The sequence below is a fragment of the Cibotium barometz genome, chromosome 4 (genome assembly GCF_041138505.1).
Source record: "Cibotium barometz isolate CiBa-2024 chromosome 4, ASM4113850v1, whole genome shotgun sequence".
In the NCBI taxonomy this organism is placed as follows: domain Eukaryota; kingdom Viridiplantae; phylum Streptophyta; class Polypodiopsida; order Cyatheales; family Cibotiaceae; genus Cibotium; species Cibotium barometz.
The window spans coordinates 9,950,622-9,967,126 of NC_141049.1; the positions used below are offsets into that span (position 1 = coordinate 9,950,622).

Below are 16,505 nucleotides of genomic sequence, written 5' to 3' on the forward strand. Positions count from 1 at the left end.
ACGAGGGCAAGGGAACAAGTAATGTGTGGATATACGAATGTATATGTTGGAAAGACCTAGTCGTAATGAATTAGTGGGGGTGAGCATGCCACATGACGAGTTGGTATGCCACATGACCTCGTGAACTTTTTTTTTTGGGGAGAGAGAGAGAGAGAGAGAGAGAGAGCATTAATGTCCTACGAAAGGCCAGTAGGGTATACCAGACCAAGGCAATACATCAAGAGAGTGTCTATCATGCATATTGGTACGAATGCAAGTAGAAAGAAGTAAATGATAACTGCAGAATGCTGAAAATGGGTGACTAAAAAAGCTAGATAAAGGCTGGCATAATACAAAGGAACACGCCTCTCTAAAAGAGGAACTAAAAATACCCATGTAACATCTGCTCCTGCTTCTGCAATAAGAGTTAGCTTTAATTACATCATCTCTCTCCTTTCATTTGAGCGGATCAGCAGTTTTACGGGCACGATATATTTACTTTCTTAGAGCTGAAGCTTTATGAAGATTGATCAGGCAGGAGAGCGTAATCTTCCCAGAGTTGTCATGATCCAACCTGCTAAACTGCCCGCATATCTCCATTATGTCTTTTTCATCAATCTTTCCCATCTCTTTCAGTTTATACACCACAAAATCTGACTTGCTGTAATTTGAGAAAAAACATACACACAAAACATCATCATGATCTTTTTTCTACTAAACTGACTAGATACAATGACTGAATTTCTACACTGATAACTAAGACAATTCTTTTCTTCTTGAAAGGAAAGACAATCAACACACCCAAGTACCGCAAGGGGGTACCACCCTTGCAACCATTTGCCAGTCAAAGCTGCAGACAAGCTACCGGATGAGCCCCAAGGGCGAAGGCTCGAAGGCGGGGAAGGGCGAAGGCAGCTCGAGCGGGCGGGGGGGGGGGGGGGGGGGGGGGGGGGGGGCCTTCAGCAAGCGCATATGAAAAAAATGGTAGAGCCTTAGACATAAGTTCTTGTTCGGGCACTTGGGGGGATTCCAAGACATGTGGGATGGTTGCCTTTTCTACATAGGCATCTTCGGTACGAGCCAAGTATGCACGTGTTGCATCCCTCAGTTGCATGTGCAACTCTTTAGCAATCATTGCCATTGCATGATCCATATAAGATTCAGCTTTATTGGCCTTCAAACGGTCATGTACCAATGGATCCTCGCGGCGGTAGAGATTCAATTCTTCTTGTTGTGCATGGAGAAGAGCCTGCATACGAGTAAGTTCAGCCCTCAAGACTATGGACTCTTCTTCCTGCATCTTCTCTTTGCCCACGGGACGGCTGTCCCACATATTCATGTTCCCTATTGTGCACCACATGAGTTTGCTCATCCTGTAAAGCATTGGAGGCATGCATTTCATTGTCCCTGCCTCTCGTATTAGCATCTCCAACATTCATTGTATGGCTGTCCATAATGTTCTAAGTGTAGAGATAGCTAGTGTTCACGGTAATCGTCTCTCACGATAAAAGTGAAAGAGAACCGTATGCTCTGATACCAATGTAACTTGGTTGAACACTATGCTAATCAATACACTTAAATACACTAAGATTTGATGGACACTTGTTAAAATACAAGAAGTAAATTGCTGAATTGACAAGAGACACACAATGAGCCGGAACGGCCGACCTCTCCCTCAAATAAAGTATATTGATCTTGGGAGAATCAAGTACATAGTGTCATGGGCATTTCTGACCAGATTTCCATACCAATGCATATAAATACAGTATTGCAAACAAGTGGTTGTCGATGTAGACTTGCAACCCACACTACCCTCTCAAGTGCCCATGTTCCCTACCATCTGCTCTCTATTGTTCCACCAACACATGGTAGCAACAATCTGCAAGAGAGCACGTAGGACAAGAGAACACTACACAAGGTATGTGATCTTGTAATCCGGTTCCTCCCTCCTACTACTTTCTCCCATATTTAAGCATAAAAGCTTACCAATAGCAAGTAGAGTCGATGACAGCGGAAGTCTTCACGATGGAAGACCTTGGAGTGTTGAGATCTTTGATTTGTCGTCTTTCTTCGCGCGACAAAAGTCTTCAAGAGGATGAAGGGAACCTTGGGAAAGCTTCCCCTATGGTTCAACTTGAGAAAGGAAGGCTGAAATTACGGTTTTCAGCAAAAAGACCAGAAATTACAGCAAAAATGAGAGCTGTTTTGTTGAATTTCATCATTGGGAGTGAGTAGGAGAGTGATTAGCACTTGGAAACACTCTTGGAAGCTTGGAAAACACCCTAGCAAGTTGGGTATGGCTATGGAGAGCTTGGAAATGGAGAGAAATGGTGGAAAAACAGAGTTTTCAGCCTCCAAAAGTCTTCATGAAGAGAAAACACAAATTTTCTCTTAATAAGTAAGTGAATTGGGATCCAATCAGGTGAAGGGACATGGGGAGATGCCCATTTATAAGTAAAAGGGGAGGATCAGGTCCTAGACATTGAGTTTTGTCCGCCTCGGGACTTCAGTGAGTGTGAACTTGGAAGCGGTCATAATTTATAAGTGACTTTTGGGCGCCCAAACTTTAATGAAGTGGGAACACACTCACTTACAAATATTGGCTAAGTCCTAAGGGCTATTTGAGCCTAGATTGGGTAATACTTACCACCTGTTCACATACCACACAACCATGTCAGCAGACAGTTTCACATGCGCGGTTCACGAGCTGGCGTCCCCTTACCCAGAACTACACATTGGTCAAGCAAGCATGAAAACAGCATGCAATTTCAATTGCAAGCAAGCACATAAAGATGCTATACAATGCAGCATTGGTATGGACAATCCCCATTCATGAGACTATACCAAAATAGACGTGCTCCAAGCAAGTACACGAGGTACCAGACCCAATGGAACACCAATCCACCAAGCATTTCCGGACATGTACACGGAGGCACAAGTCCCAACGGAAAGCCAAGTCTACAGTATCACATGAGTGGCATCGATCCCCGGCATAAACAACTGCCATGGACACCAGTCCAATGTACATACATGATAAGAAAGCACGGGTGGACCAATTGGGTGGCCAAATGGTGACATCAGCCAAGCTTCCGATCCTCCAAGATCTTGCGTTTGGCTTATCTACAATCCACCGTCATTCTCTCTAAAGAAATAAACCAAATACTATCTCGTTATCGGGATAGAGGGCCCTTCAGTGGGTAATTCGGGACCCAATCTGGTGTACAGTTCTCATATCTCTTTAAAGTTTGAAGTATTAAAGTGGATTACTAAACTCACAAAACTCAGGATACAGAAGACGATGTAAGCATTTGTGTGACAGGATCTTCCAATACAAAGACTTCCGCTGTATATCACATCATTAAGTGTGAACCACGTATTCTCAACTTTCCTCTCATAATCCACATGCAAGCTAAACAAGAACTCACGAAAGGCGCACAAGGCACATTGATATATGTTTAGACCGCCCAGACCACCACCAATGCGTAAGCCCTACATGACCGCTTTCAGTAAATTTTCCTTCGGGACAATCTCCCTCCCAAAGCTCCCCCCATCTAGACCGAAGAATCACAAGATTGATCTCCTTCCAAGCTCGGATCCCCCAAGCAAGCTTACGTATCACCTGAGCAAGGCTATGGAATCGGAGTTGAAGCACCAACTATGCGAATTGTTGCAATTAGGTTTCATACACTCTAGTGTGTCTCCGTTTGCAGAACCGATCCGTTTTGTCAATGAGAAGAAGTCCACTTTTTATTTGCGCTTTTTATTTGTTCAAGGTTCACTACCTTGGACACACAGTTAGTGTCTAAGGCATCCGATTAGATCCTACCAAAGCAGCAAAAATTTTCAATTGGGAGATTCCAAAAACAACGTACGATGTACAATCGTTTGTGGGGATTTTCTAGGCATATTCCACCCACATCCACAAGTTCTTTGATCTCTCGGCAACTCTCTCAGATCTCCTCAAAGGGGTCAAGACCCGTAGGCAGCTCATCCACATGACCCTCTGCGGATTGCATGCTTTCAAGAACCTCAAAGATAGCTTTACATGAGGCCCCTTGTTTACCATTTGCCTCATGGGATGATCCATTCCAAGTAATCACCGATGCGAGTAACATCGTCATTGGAGCTATTAGAGTAGAATGGTCATCAAGTACCTTAATGTCTCATAAGTTGATTCCTGCAGCAAAAAGGAATTACTCAATCTATGCCCAAGAACTCCTAGTGTGATCCAAGCCCTAAAGCATTAGAAACATTTTCTATATGGGTGTGATTTTGAAGTTCGCACGGATCACCAGGTTTTGGGCTCACTTCAGACGATGCCGAGTACATAATGACATAACCAACAGCACCACTAGAGCCAAATTTTCCAACAATTCGGTGACATGATTAAGTATCTTCTAGGAAAAGCCAATCCAATGGCCGATGCATTAAGCACGAAAGGAACAGTTTCCTACATCCAATCTACTCGGATGGAGCTCACTCGTGCATGACTAGACAATATGAAGCACAAGTACGTGGATTCTTATGAATTCGCTACTTAATAGGAACAGGCATTGAACACCATAGGATCATGTCATTTCTTGATATGGGATGGTTGGCTTTTCTACAAAAGTCGACTCTTTGTCTTGATGCAGTTTCGAGCAACAATTCTCCATGACACCCATGATGCCATTACTAGTGGCCATATTGGCATAAACTCGACGTTGAAGAAAATCACGAAGCAATTTTACTGCCCACCATAGGATCATGTCATTTCTTGATACGGGATGGTTGGCTTTTCTACAAAAGTTGCCTCTCTATCTTGATGCAGTTTCGAGAAACAATTCTCCATGACACCCATGATGCCATTACTAGTGGCCATATGGGCATAAACTCGACGTTGAAGAAAATCAAGAAGCAATTTTACTGCCCAGAATGAGGTAGTACGTGTTCACATGTGCAACAATGTCCTATTTGTCCAAAGGTAAAAGCATTGCATGGGAAAAAGAAGGTTTGTTACAACCATAGCCCATTCCTGATGGCCCTTTCCAAGATATTTCTATGGATTTTGTGACAAATCCAGGTAAGCGTAACACACTGTTTGTTGTTGATCGTTTTACTAAATTTAATATGTTTCTTCCATGCTTGGCTAATGTAACTGCCGAAGATGTTGCAAAGCTATTTATCTGGCATTGGTACCCTATAGGTGGCATACCTAGGAGACCATTGTATTAGATCATGATACCAAGTTTACCAATCATTTTTGGAGGGCATTGTTTGATAATTTTGGGACTAAGTTGAATTTTTCCAATGCATTCCACCCATAGACGAACGGCCAGACGAAGATTTTCAATCAATTGGCGTTTTGCTGAAATGTTATGTCCATGATCAACAAGGTAAGTGGGAACAATTTTTGCCTTTGGTTCAAGTTGTTTTGAAGACTTTTTTTCTTCATCTATTGGTAGAACTCCATATGAGGCAACATTTGGAAATCCGTTCCAATCTTTATTGACCAAGACATTGTCTTCAGTGCCCAACGCTAACTGCCTAACGGAGACTTATCAAGAGATTTTGGAGTTTATGAAAAACAACTTGGCCGAAACGTAAGAGGCCTACTCTCTCGGCAAGCCAACAAGAACAGAAAGGATGTGAGATCCTCGGAAGGAGATTGGGTTTATCTTAAGATTATCAAACAAAGATTGAAACATGTCGAACCTTTTCACATTCTGAAGAAGATCAACGAGGTGTCCATGAAGCTGAAGTCACCTCCCACTTGGACCATGCATGATGTGTTTCACATTTCTTGGTCGAAGCACTATGCCAGACCTCCTCCCACAGATGTCCAAGATGAACTAGAACCTAATATCGAAGCCAAAGTAATGATTCTAGAATAGATCCTTTTGCACCATTTCAAGCACGGCTCTGGCCGCAAAGAGCGTGAATTCCCTGTGAAGTTTCAAAATCGAGGGACACATGAAGATGCAGTTTGTCTTGACAAGAACTTCTTCAAAGATTATCCAGCATTATTGAGACGAACTATTTGGAGGCTATGTGGCTTCCATCAAGTTAAGTAAAAGAGGATGTACGTGCATCCCGCACTTGGATTCCACGAGGACATATCTGCGTAGTAGGTGCATTGTCTTAAGAGTGGTTAATGGTCCTTTGTGAGACCTTGTCTGGGACGAGTCAGCCAGGAGTCCACTAGTGTCATTGTCACCAGCCTAGACATTTCCCAGTCTGAAAGGGGTCTGGTGGACTCCAGGATGTTTAAATATTTGGAAAGTACAAGCTTTGGGAATGGGAGATTATCCTAGAATACAAAGGACCACACTCCTAAAATTTAGGAGAGTTACTATTTTTGGCCCGACTCCGATGGAAATTCTGTTCGCGTCATTACATCTGGAATTGAGCAGATACCAAGAGTTGGCAAAGTGCCTATGACAGAATGTCTACCAGTTGGGATATTTTTAGAGGTAAAGATTATGGAAGGACCCATCTCTTAGATTGGGACATGTGGCAAGAAAGTGGACCAAAGTGACACAAGTGGCCTGACACTTGTTAGAAAAAGGATCAAAGTGAGACAAGTGGCCTCACACTTGTCACTTCAGCTATTGTGTGGCTCTCTACTTGTCATTGTAGCCTTCTCTTGCCATTTTAGCTCATGGGAGGCCCAAATCTATAAATTGGAGCCCTCTCTCTTCATTAATAGAGGGTCTCTTGCTCTACACTAGCCTCTACCACCGTTACAGGTTGCCCTAATGATGGCTACTCTCTTTCTCTCTCACTTGAAGGCTGCCCATGAAGAATACCGGCTGTTGGGGACTGTTTTGGAGGCTTCCATCGCGAAGAAATACATGAAGGCAAGGGTATTTAATCATTTATTATGATTTCTAGCCATTGTACTTGTTGTACCAGCATTTGTACTTGCTGTACCTGCTGTACCAGCCCTTATACTGGCTGTACCAACTTCTGTACTTGCTATACCACCCATTGTATCGGCTGTACCAGCTTTTGTACTTGCTATACCTGCTGTACCAGCCACCATACCGGCTGTACAGCCACTGTACCTGCTGTACCAGCCCTTGTACTGGCTGTACCAGCTTCTGTACTTGCTGTACCACCCATTGTACCGACTGTACCAACTTCTGTACTTGCTGTACCTGCTGTACCAACCATCGTACCTGCTGTTCCAGCCACTGTACCGACTGTACCAGCCATTGTACCTGCTGTACCGGCTGAACGGAGAGTTATACTTGCTATACCAGCTCTATTGTATGAAGACCCGTGGTTTTTGGGGAAGAATCAGTACCCACACGGAGGTATATGGATTATATCGTTGGCTCGGCATTTCTACAGCCTATGTTCCGGCTTGGTAGCCTTGTGTTGGGCTGTGTTATGGCATTTGTATAGGGATAATCCGGCATCTCCCGTGGGGAGAGTAAGGCCCTCAAAGCTTGTACATGATATTATTCTCCTTGGGTAATAAAATACTCCCAGGGGGGGGTCGGCCCATTCCGGCCTCTATGCGGTGTCACGTGTGCAAGCTCCATTTTCAGCATTTGTGGATGTTTTGTCCAGCTTTTATGTTTTATGCAAAGTGATGATGGATATGTGTTAAGGCTGTGGCCATGTTTAAATGTTTTAATATGCATTGATGGTATCAACAAGTGTGTCAAAGGCCCTAGTCCCCCGGGCACCTGCCGCGAGTTACAGTCATGGTTAGGTGTACAAGTCCCGTACATGGTCATGGTCAGGAGTGTCCTGCACATGGAGCAATGCCAGTCCATACTACAAGTCACCTCTAGAATGTTGTAGAGTGTACCGAGTTTTTCTTGGGACACCATTTTAAGGAGCCATAATCATACCTTTGGTATGTAGGGTTAGGGTGTAAGCTGGGGGGCTGCCCTATCGGCCACCCTCTTTGAGCCTGGTCTACATGAAGGTCAGCCTTTATGGGCCATCCTAGGGGGCAAGGAGGCCCCCATGCCCAAGCCAACCAGCCGTATGAAGGTTGGGCAGCAAGGCAGCAGCCTGTAGGGCTTGTACCCCCAGTCGTCCAGCACCAGCAGGGGCATGTCGGCCAGCCCATGAAGCACATGTGTAAAAAGGCACCTAATTGATAATGTTTATTCAAGTCGTGGAGCAAGCTAACGCAAGGGGAACTTGAAGGTCAAGAACGGGCATCTTATAAGTTGTAGTTTCCAGCCAAGGAAGGTCTCCAAGATTGGGTTTATTCTCAGCATTCAAATAAAGCAAATACACCATTCGTGGTGGGAGCCATTAAGAGGGTATTTGGGACCCTATAATGTGTACTTGTAACTCGCGGCAGTGAGTAACCGGGGGACTAGGGTCTTTGACACACTTGTTGATACCATCAAAGCATATCAAAACACTTAAACATGGCCACAACCTTAGCACATATCCATCATCACTTTGCATAAAACATAAAAGCTGGACAAAACATCCACAAATGCTGAAAATGGATCTTGCACATGTGACACCACATAGAGGCCGGAATGGGCCGACCCCCCCCCCCCCCCCCCCCCCCTTGGAGTATTTTATTACCCAAGGAGAATAATATCATGTAAAAGCTTTGAGGGCCTTACTCTCCCCACAAGAGATGCCGGATTATCCATATACTGTAAAATGCCATAACACAGCCCAACACGAGGCTACCAAGCCGGAACATAGGTTGTAGAAATGCCGAGCCAACAACATAATCCATATACCTTCGTGTGGGTACTGATTCTTCCCCAAAAACCACGGGTCTTCATGCATAGCAAGTACAACTCTTCATTTAGTCGGTACATCAGGTACAATGGCTGGTACAGTCGATACAGTGGCTGATACAGTCAGTACGGTGGCTGGTACAGAGCAGGTATGGCAAGTACAAATGCTGGTACAGCATGTACAATGACTAGTATAGCAAGTACAGTGGCTGGTACAACAAGTATAAAAGCTGGTACAACCGGTACAATGGGTGGTACAACAAGTACAAGGGCTAGAAATCATAATAAATGATTAAATACCCTTGCCTTCAGTATTTCTTCGCGATGGAAGCCTCCAAAACAGTCCCCAACAGCCGGTATTCTTCATGGGCAGCCTTCAGGAGAGAGAGAAAAGAGAGTAGCCATCATTAGGGCAGCTTGTAATAAACAGTGGTAGAGACTAGTGTGCAGCAAGAGAGCCTCTTTTAATGAAGAGAGAGGACTCTAATTTATAGATTTGGGCCTCCCATGAGCTAAAATGGCAAGAGAAGGCTACAATGACAAGTGGAGAGCCACACAATAGCTGGAGTGACAAGTGTGAGGCCACTTGTCTCACTTTGATCCACTTTCTAACAAGTGTCAAGCCACTTGTCTCACTTTTGGTCCACTTTCTTGCCACATGTCCCAATCTAAGAGATGGGTCCTTCCATAAACTTTATCTCTAAAAATATCCCAACTGGTAGACATTCTGTCACATAGGCACTTTGCCAACTCTTGGTATCTGCTCAATTCCAGATGTAATGACGCGAACAGAATTTCCATCGGAGTCGGGCCAAAAATAGCAACTCTCCTAAATTTTAGGTGTGTGGTCCTTTGTATTCTAGGATAATCCCCCATTCCCAAATCTTGTACTTTCCAAATATTTAGACATCCTGGAGTCCACCAGACCCCTTTCATACTGGGAAATGTCCACGCTGGTGACATCTTCCCCAGCTTCTTAAAAGTTGTCCGCAACTTTAAGCTTCAAGCTAAGATAATCATATGCCAATGAAAATCACCAACCAGGTGCTAAGACACTTAAATAAGTGCCATGCACAAGATACTAGTGCCTCACACAGAAACATGTGCTATGCACACAAACTGGTGCCATTCAAGAGCACAAACCATGGTGACAGAAAAGCTGGTTCTCCATAGTTCTGGCAATCGTTTCCCCCAATCCCAACAGTTCCCATGTTCTCCCACACTGATCAACAAGCATGGTGTGGAAACAATGAAACACTCACTCCACAATCGCAACACGAATCCACGTGTATGATGGAGTGTTCATTGAATTGCCCTCTCACAATCCCAACATGAATCCACATGCATGGTGAGATGAACAATGAACCTCTTGGCCTCTGTATAGGGAGATAGTGATTCTAATATGACATAAAGATAAATAAATCCATATCCCAAATAAATGGGCGAGACAAAACAATCCCATAAGTCCAGATATCATAATCATGTCCCAAGTAAATGGGCGAGACAAATCAGTCCCATAAGTCCAGATATCATAATCCATGTCCCAACAAGTAAATGGGCGAGACAAATCAATCTCCTGCCAACAAGGCATCGGTCCACATGAGCCTTGGCATAGACATAAGTCCCGTGCCAACCAGGCGTCATGTCCACTTTACCACTTGCACTCCGTGCTGGTACTCTGACCACACACCTTGGATGAGAGGTGGGCTCAAGTAACAAGATAAAACAATCACTCGCAAGCATAGATAACCTGGTGTTTCATAAGCATTTCTGCTACAAATAGTTTATAGGCATTTTGGCCACCAACTCACACTACCCTCTCAAGTGCCCATGTTTCCTTCCAGCTGCTCTCTATTGTTCCACCCAGAGATGGTAGAAACAATCTTCAAGAGAGCACGTAGGACAAGAGAACACTACACACGGCATGTTGTGCTCGACACTACCCTCTGAAGTGCCCATGTTTCCTTCCATCTACTCTCTATTGTTCCATCCACACATGGTAGAAACAATCTTCAAGAGAGCACGTAAGACAAGAGAACACTACACAGGGTATGTGAACCATGAGTTTCATAAGTCCAATGCATCCCAAATAAAGGGAGCCAAAAAGAATAATCCATCCCCGTAAAAGGGAGTCATAAACATAATCCATAATCCTGAGGATCAATCCAAATCCCTAGAAAAGAAGTCCAGGAATCCATAGACCTGTATACCATAATCCTTGTATACCATAACTCTTGCCACATACTCCGTGCTAACCACACCTTCAAGTAGAGGTGGACTTTATCCATAAAAGCATCATATCCATGAGAGATCCAAATATTTCTTCTCTATAAACTGGGACAAATTCGTCCATAGAAATTGCTTGTTAAGCCCAATATCTATATAAATCTCATCCAAGAAAGAAATCTCCATAGATATAATCCATGCCAATATAAAGGGAGTCATAAACAATGTTTCCCTGAAACCATCTCAAGGCAAACACCACCACCTTTCTCCTTGCATGGCTATACAAGGGTCAGTGAACATCAGAAACACTTCATAGTAAATAGCCAAAGCACCAACTTTGCAAACTCAAAGTATACTTAGCTTTTCTTTGCCAGGTTGGTCATGAAGCCAAAAGAAATATCTCCTCACCATATCCTTAAGATATCCCGAGATATATCTCCATATAGCTTGCCTGTATCCATATGGAAAGAGTGCTAAACGTGTGCACATAAAGCCAACTCCACACTTCCAAGATAAAATTTTGTGAATTCATAAATCCTTAGAACACCATATTAGTGAATTTGGGAATTTCCCAATTCCCATTTTTGAATACTTAAAAAAGGGGACATGGATAACATGTTTGTAAGTTTCTCAAAACCCTATCATATGACCTATCGTTGGAAAGCGCTTGAAAAATGGAATCTAAAGAGCTATAAAGCGCTCATTTTGGATTAGTGGTGTTCAAGTTATGGTTAATCCAAACTTTTGACCACGTGTCCCAAACTTGTGGGAAATTCCCATATTCCCCAATATGGTGTTTTAGATCAACAAGCTGTCTGCTGCTCATGCTCTTGCTTCATAAGCTATGAAACGGCTGGCCATGCTTAACAGCAATGATGGTAAGTGTGGTCCCCACTTGAGATCTTTTCTCTTCCTTATTGATAGAAGGAAGCCTCCACTTCCAAGAAAGCCTATGCTCTGATACCAATGTAACTCGCGGCGGTGAGTGCCCGGGGGACTAGGGCCTTTGACACACTTGTTGATACCATCAAAGCATATCAAAACACTTAAACATGGCCACAACCTTAACACACATCCATCATCACTTTGCATAAAACATAAAAGCTGGACAAAACATCCACAAATGCTAAAAATGGATCTTGCACATGTGACACCACATAGAGGCCGGAATGGGCCGACCTCCCCCTTGGAGTATTTTATTACCCAAGGAGAATAATATCGTACAAGCTTTGAGGGCCTTACTCTCCCCACGGGAGATGCCGGAGTATCCATATACAAATGCCATAACACAGCCCAACACGAGGCTACCAAGCCGGAACATAGGCTGTAGAAATGCCGAGCCAACAACATAATCCATATACCTCCATGTGGGTACTGATTCTTCCCCAAAAACCACGGGTCTTCATGCAATAGAGCTAGTACAGCAAGTACAACTCTCCATTCAGCCAGTACAGCAGGTACAATGGCTGGTAGAGCCTGTACGGTGACTGGTACAACAGGTACAACAAGTACAAATGCTGGTACAGCATGTACAATGACTAGTACAGTAGGTACAATGGTTGGTACAACAAGTACAAAAGCTGGTACAGCCAGTACAATGGATGGTACAACAAGTATAAGAGCTAGAAATCATAATAAATGATTAAATACCCTTGCCTTCAATATTTCTTCGCGATGGAAGCCTCCAAAACAGTCCCCAACAGCTGGTATTCTTCATGGGCAGCCTTCAAGAGAGAAAAAGAGAGTAGCCATCATTAGGGCAGCCTGTAACAGTGGTAGAGACTAGTGTGCAGCAAGAGAGCCTCTTTTAATGAAGAGAGAGGGCTCCAATTTATAGATTTGGGCCTCCCATGAGCTAAAATGGCAAGAGAAGGCTACAATGACAAGTGGAGAGCCACACAATAGCTGGAGTGACAAGTGTGAGGCCACTTGTCTCACTTTGATCCACTTTCTAACAAGTGTCAGGCCACTTGTCTCACTTTTGGTCCACTTTCTTGCCACATGTCCCAATCTAAGAGATGGGTCCTTCCATAAACTTTATCTCTAAAAATATCCCAACTGGTAGACATTCTGTCATAGGCACTTTGCCAACTCTTGGTATCTGCTCAATTCCAGATGTAATGACGCAAACAGAATTTCCATCGGAGTCGGGCAAAAAATAGCGACTCTCCTAAATTTTAGGAGTGTGGTCCTTTGTATTCTAGGATAATTCCCCATTCCCAAAGCTTGTACTTTCCAAATATTTAGACATCCTGGAGTCCACCAGACCCCTTTCATACTGGGATGTCCAGACTGGTGACAGTACTTGTCTCTTCTCTCTCCCTCTCTCTCTTGCACTCTTGTCTTAATTACATTGCGCTATTGTCAAGAACCAAGGTGCTAGATATTCATTATCAAAGATAATCATGTCTGTAAGCTTTCCCATATTAAAGATTGTTAATGATCTATTTTGAGGGTTGTAAGAGGACGTTTCTTTTTTTACTAGTAGATCTATTCTTGGGGAGAAAAAATAAAGAATTTCGAAAAATATCTCATAGGAGACAAAGCAAAGACTACTAATAATTTTGACTTTTGAGTCCTTCCAAAGATAAGAAAAATCTAGATCTTCATCATAAAAGTAAGCATTCTTGAATGACGAACATCAAAGCTTTGATACCATTGTTGGAAAAGCATTTGCTCGATGCTCCACCCTTGTGTTGTTACTACGAGATACGGATGTGCTCTTTTATGTAAGGCCTCCTTATATGAAGAGTAGCCATTGTGGTGAGCAGTGAGCACCCAAACAGTTCCCAATTTAGATATTGGATGGGCCAAATGTGGTCAAATGGTTAGGAGATGGCTTATGTAGACTTGGCACTGCCAAATAGGATGCATGCTTGTGTGGACTATGTGACCGCACTAGTGAGCGAAGGCAGACAACAAACCGAGGACATAGTCTCAGACAATCGTGGAAGCTGTTGGCCTCAATTAGATGATATGGTCGCTTGGTCATTTTGGACCAAGTCGTGGGTTAGCCAACATGGCCGATCTACATCATGCCGACCCTGGGCACTAGTTTGATAACCTTTGTTCATCAAGTTCATTGCTGCTCTTGTAAGCAAGACATCCTCCGTCTAGAGTCTGCCTAGATCGCCATCAAAGCTCCTTGCCCCGAGCACCCAGGTGGGCGAACAACCATCACTTTGTAATCAAACTGTGCAAGCAGTAATATTGTGTTCAAGTGCTCTTGTAAGCAAGACATCCTCCATCCAGGTCTAGATCGCCATCAAAGCTCCTTGTCTAGAGCACACAGGTGGGCCAACAACCATCACTTTGTAAGCAAAGTTTGCAAGCAGTAATATTATTTACTCTCCACTTCTTTCTGCAATCCAATGCTTTGTATTGTGAAGATCTTGCTTCCGCTATTGTGTTTTCTTCCAGTCATCCCAAGGGAACCAAGCAGGCTTCAACCCCTGATTTGGGAAGCCTTTGAGAATACCCCCAAAACAGAAACCCCACACCCCAAAAAAAAACACAGTGCATAAGGGCTTTAGTTTCAGCCAGTCAGCTCTTTTAGTAAGAAATTCCATAAGATGGGTGACCTTCCTTTGAGGTGCATAATGAATGCTCTTATTCCACCCCTTCTTCTCTTCGTAAGAGCCCTTTTGTTGAAGAGATTACAATTACTTGCTTCCCTATTCTGTCTATCTTTTCTCACTCAAATTGAGGCTAGCAATGTTGGGCCCAGGTAAGAGTACTTCCATCTTAGTGGTTTTAATAGAAAAGCCTTTTCAGAAAATGAAAATAACTTCAGAGCACAGCAAAACAATCTAATCTTCAAGTGGCAACTTCCTATAGGCACATTTCATGTATAAACACAAAGCTTTTGGAGAGGGGCGAAAAAGCTGTAGGTTTGTTACCTGACACTGCCATCGTTGTCTAAGTCAGCCGCTAGCAAGTCTCCAAGTGTCATCTCCTTTTCTAGTACCCATTTTGCAATCAGGCGATGCCGCTTGTCAATGCGTGCTTCTGCAAGGTAAAGAAAGGATTGTCCCACTGCAAGTGTACTTACAAGGAGCCATACTGATGCAAATACCCGCCCTGACAAGGTTTTGAATGCATGGTCTCCATAGCCCACCGTTGTCACGGACATGCATGACAAGTAAAATGAATCGAGCCAGCCAAGACTTTCCAAGGAATGCATCATCAATGTCCCCACTCCTATGCACAAAATCACAACTCCAAATGCCAGGAAAACTTTAGAGCGAATCCGCATTCGCCCTTTTTTTATGTCTACCACGTAATTCTTGGCAGTCTCATGGAGACCTGCAGCAACAGAATTCAAGAGGAGTGTCTCCTGCTTTTGTAGGACATAACTAACCATGGCACTTAAGAGGATATCAATGAAGCCGAATCCCACCAGCACAAAAGCACAAGAAAACAGCTTTGCAAGGGGTGTCACTGGGGTTATATCACCATATCCAATAGTGCACAATGTGACGATGCAGAAATACAAGGCATCAAAGAAGCCATTGGTGGTACCACCAGAGAATTCGTGCCCTCTGAGGGTGTAGATTAGCATGCCCACTGCCAGGTACACCATGAGTCCAATGAAAGCTTGTGAGACAACCGACATGGGTGAGCTCAATGATGGGGGAGCCTCCACGCCAAAGTCCACTCTCTCAGCCCGAGCCCGATTGCTACCGAATACAGCGGGCGCTGTCCTTGACCTGAACAAGTGCTTGGTCGCGTGGCCCATCACCGCTTCTGGCAAGCCTACAGCGCCGGCGTAGAGCTGCTCCTCCTCTTTGCAGTGGAATGCGGGCGATCTCGGACTGTCCATCCTCGGCAACAATCCAATACTGTGGTCGTTGTCTTCGTAGTAATCATCGAGCAATACAGCCTGATAAGCGTGCTCCCCACGTTGCTCGTCTACGGTTCGCCGCTCATCTTCGCCATCATAAGCGGCGGTTAGAAGCTCCGAGACGGGATCAGGCATATAACCGGGGCAGTCGACAGCGGCTTGTTGCAGATAGTCGGCGGGAGACCCGAAGATGAGCCTTTCCTTGATGCTGGAGGAGCTCGGTGAAGGCGGCTGCATGGGTGGAGCAGCGCTCTCCTCTGGGATTCGTATGAGAGCTAGCTTCTTTCGAGAGCCGAGAAGGGGCTCCTCCATCGCCGAGCGATTCTAAAACCACAGGGGAGCGGCGACACAGCGAGCGATGAGGACTTACTATATTACACGGGTCGAGGTTGTTGTGCAGGTTGGTGTGCCATTGGACATGGCCGCTTGACACGTGAAAGATTTCACTCATACGAGTAAGGCGGATGGGCGGCCGAGTGCCCGGCCGTCAACTCCACGTCTGTAAAGGGCCAAAGCTTTCTTGCTTCACACACCACGAGTGACAAGGAGGGAACCTCCCTCGCCCATTTGAGACAAGAGAGGTTGTCTGTAAACACCCTTAGGTGCTGCCCTTCAGGAACAACCGCAAACAAAAAGCCTAGTAAATGTTGTCCATAGTCATCTAAAGGTCCTGACTTTCGTGGGAGTCAAGTAGTCATTTGAAACCCTGACAAGGTATTGCTAGAACCACAAATTTGCATTTTAGACAC

The 16,505-nt window shown here is 44.3% G+C and overlaps 1 protein-coding gene across 1 annotated transcript; it reads right to left on the reverse strand.

Moving 5' to 3' along the window:
* Window positions 1-294: 294 nt before the first annotated feature.
* Window positions 295-16,167, reverse strand: LOC147638890 (two-pore potassium channel 5-like). The gene is made up of 2 exons (XM_086785359.1): window positions 14,813-16,167; window positions 295-640 (listed from the first exon to the last, which is right to left on the reverse strand). Exons 1-2 carry the CDS (start codon window positions 16,066-16,068, stop codon window positions 475-477), a joined length of 1,422 nt encoding a protein of 473 aa, XP_086641485.1. The 5' UTR covers window positions 16,069-16,167; the 3' UTR covers window positions 295-474.
* Between the last annotated feature and the right edge of the window lie 338 nt (window positions 16,168-16,505).

Excerpts from the sequence above, each read along its gene's own strand:
- LOC147638890 (XM_086785359.1), bottom strand. The coding sequence starts at position 16,068 with ATGGAGGAGCCCCTTCTCGGCTCTCGAAAGAAGCTAGCTCTCATACGA. Across the intron at positions 641-14,812 it reads GACAACGATGGCAGTGTCAG|CAAGTCAGATTTTGTGGTGT; the intron begins GTAACAAACCTA and ends CTCAAATTACAG.